This window comes from Triticum aestivum, chromosome 7A, assembly GCF_018294505.1.
Source record: "Triticum aestivum cultivar Chinese Spring chromosome 7A, IWGSC CS RefSeq v2.1, whole genome shotgun sequence".
NCBI classification, from domain to species: domain Eukaryota; kingdom Viridiplantae; phylum Streptophyta; class Magnoliopsida; order Poales; family Poaceae; genus Triticum; species Triticum aestivum.
The window spans coordinates 585,240,742-585,248,115 of record NC_057812.1 but is presented as its reverse complement, the minus strand read 5'-3'; the positions used below and the strand labels follow the sequence as shown (position 1 = coordinate 585,248,115).

At 51.3% G+C, this 7,374-nt stretch overlaps 1 protein-coding gene across 1 annotated transcript; it reads right to left on the bottom strand.

The window, feature by feature from the left end:
- Positions 1-1,591: 1,591 nt before the first annotated feature.
- On the bottom strand, positions 1,592-3,250 carry LOC123152403 (uncharacterized). Its single transcript, XM_044571964.1, has one exon. The coding sequence runs from the start codon at positions 2,440-2,442 to the stop codon at positions 1,822-1,824; it is 621 nt and encodes a 206-aa protein (XP_044427899.1). The 5' UTR covers positions 2,443-3,250; the 3' UTR covers positions 1,592-1,821.
- Between the last annotated feature and the right edge of the window lie 4,124 nt (positions 3,251-7,374).

Here is a 7,374-nt window from a genome sequence, read left to right as displayed (position 1 = left end):
CATCCCTACCATTGTTTGGGAACAACCGCTCTCAAAATGCTAATTAAGCAACCACAGGGAAAAGTCTACCCTTGTCAATGGGGATAACTGATATTTCACAACCTTTCCATTTGACTTCTGAAAGCTGCCAAAAAAAGAGCCACTAGCTCAATTTTCTAGCCGACCTTAACGTTTGGTAGCAGTTGGGTGGTGACAACTGTGCTATGGGAACAACAAAAGGCCACCACCCAAAAGTTCTTTCTTGGACACAATATGGTTGATGTGCCAGATACTCTCATTGGGCATTTGGATTTTCCGAGAGGCCGCTGGGATTGAGTTGGATATCCAGCATCTTGGGGAGACATGGATAACAGGGTAGATACAAAGCACAATCCTCCATTATTTCATGGGTCCAACATGTTTTATCAGGTAGTCACAATTTTTCTTTACGGGTACTAGCGTCGAACAATGATTGAGTGCCGTACCGGAGCAAACGCCAATATTCAGCGGTTTCGTTCTTGCCTGTTTTGCCTACATACAAAGCACTTAGAAACCCAGGGAAAACATGTATGATGTTCTTAGTGTAGATGGAGGGGCACGCCTACGGTGCATGAATCCAGAATTGAATTTTCTCCTAGAGATCAAGGAATTGAAGACATGAGAGTGACAAAGAAGCTAAGGTGACTAGTGATAGACTTTGAGAGGGCTCAGGTGGGCACTGATCTAGTTAACGCATATAGAGAAACTTCTTCCATGCATTTAAGGGCTGAAAGTGAGATCAAAGGTTGCTCATTGCACATAATATCCTAGGATTTTTATCATTGGGATAAGATGCATGGTAGATGAGTACTGGATATTTCCTGGAGTCTTTGGCCATTGATTGACAAGGAGTTGGCTGAATAAAAGCTAATAGTCAACTAAATTTGAGCATCCATAGCTTTGTCTGAATTTATAAGCTACCCTTTGGTACGGCTATCTATTCTGAAGTACAGAAGTACCACATCTTAGATCAGTAGTACTATTATGTGTGATTATTCCAATTGTTAAAAAAGAACCACTGGATCTTGTTTAAGATGCCAGAACAAGCAAGTATTTGCTAACAAGTTACCTACGGATTAGCATACCGCAAGCATCGTTTTCTGCCAGCGTGCTTACACCGCTGCATATTGCTAATGACAACACACAACCGGACTATTAAAGACTTCACCTAGAAGAATGGTGGTACAAAAATATAATTATTCCCATCAAGGTATTACGCAGCTTTTCATAGTCACATACACACACCTGATTGTCCACATCATTTTGCAACTAGTAAAGAGAAAAACAGACACCACTTAGCAGAGCATCCTTTGTCTGGTGCAGCTACTGAATTGATGGAATCATGGGGCTCCATCTTGTGCAAAAAGAGAAAAATGTTATTCAGATTGAGTATGATTTTCCTTCCAAAAACTACTTGGAATGATGATCAAGTGCAAGCGCAACTACAGTTTGAAAATAGAAGTGCACCGGTATCGATGGAGTTTTGAAACCATCACTGTTCTGTTTGTTCTCCACATGGCATTTTCAAGATGGAACAATTATTTACATTTCTGATCGAGACCGAAAACAAATGTAGGCACCCAAACCGATCATATTCCTTGGATGATCATTGATCATCATCCCACCAGGGAGGCTTACATAATCACTACTAGTATTTGCAACCATGGGCGCAAGTTCTTTCAAGACCACTGTAAATATGTTCATCTAGTGAAAGAGAGAAAAGAATCCATTTCTCTCAACCAAAGTGCAAAAAATTCTCACAAAAACAAGATAAAGATCACAAGAACAGCTCTGGCTAACTAACTAAGCCAGAAAGGAGGCGCACATTTCACCAACTAAATCCATCCTCGGCGCCCCCAGCGGCTGCTGCAGCAGGTCAGGAGCCATCATCCCCTGGAACACGTCCTCCTCCAAGAAGCTCAGGAAGCCCCCGGGGTTGAGATCCATCCACAGCTCGCTGAAGTCGAGGTCGCCGCCGCCGTAGCCCAACCCTCCTTCCTCCACCTTCACCACCTCGCACTTGATCTTCTTCCTCCTCTTGTTCTCCTGCTGCGCCACGAAATCGTCCGCCAGCGCCGGCGCTGGTGCCAGCCTCTTCTTCTGCGGCTGCGGCTTCTCCTCTACGGGCGACGGCGGCGTGGTCGCCACGCCCACCGTCACTGCCGCGCGGTCGTTCGCCGTGACGTCGGCCGGCTGGTGGTGCTGCCTCCCGGTGAGGCGCTGCACGAGGTCCCGGAAGTTGTCGACGTCGGTCTTGATGATCTCCGGCGCGATGATGTGGATGATCCTTATCGCCGGCCGCGTTGTGGTGGCCCTGGGCGCCGTCGCGTGGCGGGAGAGGCCCCTGCGCTGCTGCACCGGCGGCGTCGACGGGCTCATGCCGCCCCCGCTGCTGCTGCTGTGGTCGTACGCGTGCTCCCCCATTAGAGATGCAGAGGCCGGGGTGTAGAGCTCGGGGGAGTAGAGCCGGAGAGCCTTCTGTTTTCCGTGAGAGAGAGAGGAGAGCCTTCTGTTTTCTCGAGAGAGGGCGAGCTTGCTAGGAATGATCGATGAGGAGATGAGAAGGGCGAGGAGGAGGCGTGGAGGTATATATGGCTGGAGGAAGGGGGTGGCTTGTTGCAAAGGTTGCCGATGGTGATGGCGACGGTGAGGAGGAAGACGAAACCAATCTCCAAAGGCTGGCTTGAAATTTGAAGGATATGATGTCACCGGCGGGAGGGGAGAATGTGTAGTTTAAATCGGGTGTCGGCCGCCTAGCCTTGTACTGGCATGTATCTCATCGTCTGCCCATCGATCGCCGTGTGGATTTCTCTTGGGTTGTTGTGTGGGTGATTGTATTGTCTTGCAACTTTGCGACGTACGCATGCTACTAGCTCATTTTTTTTATCTCGTCGATTTTTTTTAGAGTACAAACAAAAACCTAGGCTGCTATGATCCACTATGTTTCTAATACTAGGCGGCTATGACAATCTCTTTCCTCCAGACTTCTTTTGAAATGTGTTTTATTTGCTCGGAGTTCCCGTTTGATACCCGATAAAGCAAATCTAGGTTTTCGCTTTCCTTGCGATGGGTCTGGACGAGGGGGAACATGTTAATTATACGCCGCAGGTTTCACCGATGAGCTTGTGGATTCACAAACCCTTCGCCTGCCGCTCCGACGGCCGGTGGCGGGGAAGAGAATCCAGGTGCCTTCTCTTCGGTTAGTACTTTAGATTAGAGATTTTTATTCCTTGCAGGTGCGGCACACAGGCGGGTGACGGCGTTTCTTTTTCTTAAAAAACCCCATATATTAACCAACTTAAAATGCTCGTACAATCGCTCATTGCAGCATACGCCATGCAGGGCGGAACACTATTAAAATGAAAGTTGTCCGACCTATTATCGAAACTAAACTTAGCAATCGAAACTAAACTTAGCAATCTTATGGGCCGCCATATTTGCCTGCCAATTGATCTTCAAGATCTTGAGGTTTCTTGTGAGCTTCTCAATGCCAAGCACTTCTCTTTTAAGATCAACAAGTGGGAACTTGTCTAGAATTTCATCCGCAAGATAGGAAACCGCAGATGAGCTATCAGATTCTAAAATAATTGGCTTATTGAAGCTGATACCGATATAGATACCCGCAAGGCACGCACGAAACTTCACTTCATCAACACAAGTGCACGACCCAATAAAATCCCAAGAGTTAGTCTTCCGGGCTACGATCCTCCTTGACATCGTTCGTCCTGACATAGTTGACGGAGCTTCGGCGTAGATGTCTGTTGTCTCCATGGAGAGTGAGGTTAGAGTTTCTCGTCACGTGGCAAGATTTGGCGTCAGATACTTCAGATCTATACAAGGGTTCAACGGCGTTGGTCCTTAGGGGCGCGTGCACAAAAATTTCTCGGCTGTCATCAACATGGTCAAGCTGTCTCCGGTAGAGGAGTGAGGAGCAGCGACAGCGGCGCGTCGACGGCTCATTCTGGCGGCAGTAGTGGTCGTTCAATGCTCTTAAAATCTCGATATAATTAATATTTTATTATGTTTGAGATACTACTGGACTTCCGGTGGACTTTTATAGATATGATCTTGTGGAAGAGAAAGATGTTCCACTATGTTTGTCTTGCTTGACTGCGTGGTGGTTAGCGCGCGCACACATACATACATCTTTTGGAAATAAAGCTGACCCCGCGGGCAGTTGGTAAGTAAACGCGGGATCGGAGGCGCTGAAAAGAGAAGGAGCTAGCGTGCAGGTTGGTTGACCCATGGCCATGGGTGGACGACGCACACAGAGAGTAGAGTAGAGTAGATAGATAGATATCGATAGGTATTGCTGTATATTATCAGACGCCGCGCTCCCAGCTCTGTACACACCGAGGATATCACAGTTTGGCTAAGATGACATTGGCAAATGTTACTTACTACTACTAGCTACAATGTCACGGGCCCATGCGAAAAGGAGGTGCCGCGGGGATTTTCCACGGAAACGAGTTAGCGTGCGGGCATGCGTGCGTCCCAGTGCGCGCGCTCGTGTCAGCTGGTTGGTTTTCGCCGTCGGCGTCTCATCAGTATGCCACAGCGATCGCGCACGAAACGTACGCGCGCGCGCTCGCGGAAGGGTCGCCGCCCGGACCTGGCACCGGCAAGACGGACTCCGCGCGCGCGCGCGCGCGGCGACTCTTCTCGAACGTCAGGTGAGGTGGGCGTGCGAGCGAGCCTTCTTTTTATTTGCTGCTGTTGCTCGGGCGGCCCGGGACAGACGGCGACGGCTGCAAATGGCGCGGCCGGGTGCCGGCCGACCCGCGTCACGCACCTGTACGGCTGTTCCACCACCAGCACCAGCCCGGACCGGTGACGTGACGGGGCCGGCGGCCGCGCCGGCCGGATCGCCGAGATCGTACGTGAGACGGCCGGCCGGCCGGCTCGATACTACTCCAACGTATATTACTACCGTACCTTTGCTTGGTCACGTAATTAATTGGGGACAGAAACAGTGCGGTGGCGGCACTGTGCGTGCGTGCCTGCGTGGTGACCGGTCCGGGGCCCCGACCGTCTCCTTTCCTTTCCAGGTCGTGTCGCCACGAGTTGAAACCAAACGTGTGGGATCGTCCGCTTCGGCGTCGTTGCCTCCACCGTCGCCATCCTTTCGGTCCCCGTCTCGTTTTTTTAGCTAGCACAAGCTCGAGAGGCCTGGCTATTTGTGTACAGGGAAGCCGGCTGGATGGGTCGGATCATGATCATGCATGGCATGATCGATGGATGGATCCACCATCCAATCCAGGGACGGGACGACGGCCTGCTGCGAACCTTCTCATCTCCCGCATTTAAACTCTCGGGGGTTGGTTTGTATCCACGACGTTTCCGATCGAGCAACTTGGTGTTAATGAATGATTGACAAAAAACTACCACTTTATGGACTACCGTCCCACAGAAATACCACTTTTTAAAAACTGATCGAAAACTAGTATTTTTTTAATTTTGTGACTAAAAAGTACCCTTTTTGGAAAATGACCAGTTTAGACGATTTAAACAGGTTTATGACATGCATGACCTATCCGTCATAGTCGACGTGGCTACAAAGTCAACTCCGTTTATTTTAACTATTAAGTTGACTGTTATTACAGGTGGGGCCTGCATGTCAGTCTAACAAATATGCTTATTTTTCCCCCTAAATCCACAATCTCAATCAAGAAAAAAAGAAGTCCACCTGCTGTCACGTACCTCTGCTCTCGAGCCCGCACCGTCGCTCGATACGGCCGGCGAGGCAGCCACTGGCCGCCGGAGCCGCAGGATTCGAAGAGCGCCTGCCCCTCCATCTTCCCGGTGAGGCAGCCGCCAGCGCCGCGGGGCCGAAGAGCACCCGCCCCTCCATCTCCTGGCGAGGAACCCGCCGTCGCTGCCAGATCCGGCGAGGTTTTGGATGCTGCTGCCGCCCCTACCTCCTTCTCGAACTCCTCGAGCATGTCTCTCGCTAGGGTGCTGGTGGGGGCAGGGTCGAGGTCGTCCTCGGCGTCGGCCCAGATGGCGTTGTCAGCCTTGGCGGGGAACCGCAGCGCACACTTGGACCCGGTCGCAGCGAAGTTCCCCCGGCGCTGCCCCAGGAGCGCCTTGACTTGCAGCTCCTTCCCCATGGGACACACACTGCACTGGAGTAAAGTTAATTCTGTGTAGATCACGACCGCGAGCGCCGGCAATGGAGGGCCGTGCAGGTGGCTCGCAGGTGCATAAGAGGTGTTCGAGGAAATGCTAGAGAGAGAGGATGAAGAAGGAGGAGGTTGATGCTGACATGTGGACCCCATCTATAATAACGGTCAAAATAATGGTTAAAATAAATGGAGTTGACTTTGCAGCCACGTCAGCTCTGACGGGTGGGTCCTGCATATGTCATAAACCTGTTTAAATCATCTAAACTGGCCATTTTTTGAAAGTGATAGTTTTTAGTCACAAAATTAGAAAATTTTGGTAGTTTTCGGTCAGTTTTAAAAAAATTGTTGTTATGTGGGACGGTAACCCCTAAAGTGGTAGTTTTTTTGTCAATCACTCGGTGTTAATCTTGTGATCTGTTCTAAGAGCAACTCTAGCAGAATTCGCAAAAGCCGCAAAATTCCGGTGAGTATACGGGCTCGACCCAATTTTCCGGTCAGAACAGAGCCCGTATACTCGCCCGGCCCGTAAAAATATTTACCGCGGCCCGCAAACCGCCCGCCCCGACTAGTATATCTACGGGTTCGCGGCGCATTTGCGGGTCAAAACCCTATCCCCCCACCGCCCCCGAGCTCCTCAATTCCCCACTCACCTCCTCTCATTTCTCGCCGCCGGCGAGCCCCTTCTGCCTCCAGCCGCCATGTGGGGCCGCATGTGGAGCCCCGGATGCGGCTCCGAGAGGAGATCCGGCGGTGGCAGTGACCCCGAGCATGAGCGGCGCGTCCGGTCGGACGGCGCGAGGAAGCGCGGGGCGAGGAAGTGGACCAACCACGACCTCTCGCCGCCACCATTGCCGAGCGGAGCTTGCGCGAGGAGGTGGAGCACCGGCGCCACCACGAGGAGCTCGAAGACCTCGTGTTCCAGAAGGCGGTCGCAGCCAACATCACTGCCAAGGAGAAGGACGATGAGTGGCGGTGCATCCGCGAGGAGTAGAAGGAGACATACATCGACCTCGGCAGCTCCGGCGAGGAGGATTGAGCTCCTCCACGGTGTCGTCCATGGCCGCGAGCTCGCCGCCGTGAGATCCCCATTGTCGGTGTCAAAAATGTCAGATCTCAGGTAGGGGGTCCCGAACTGTGCGTCTGAGGATCGATGGTAAAAAGGGACAAGTGGGAAACAATGTTTACCCAGGTTCATGCCCTCTTAATGGAGGTAAAATCCTACGTCCCGCTT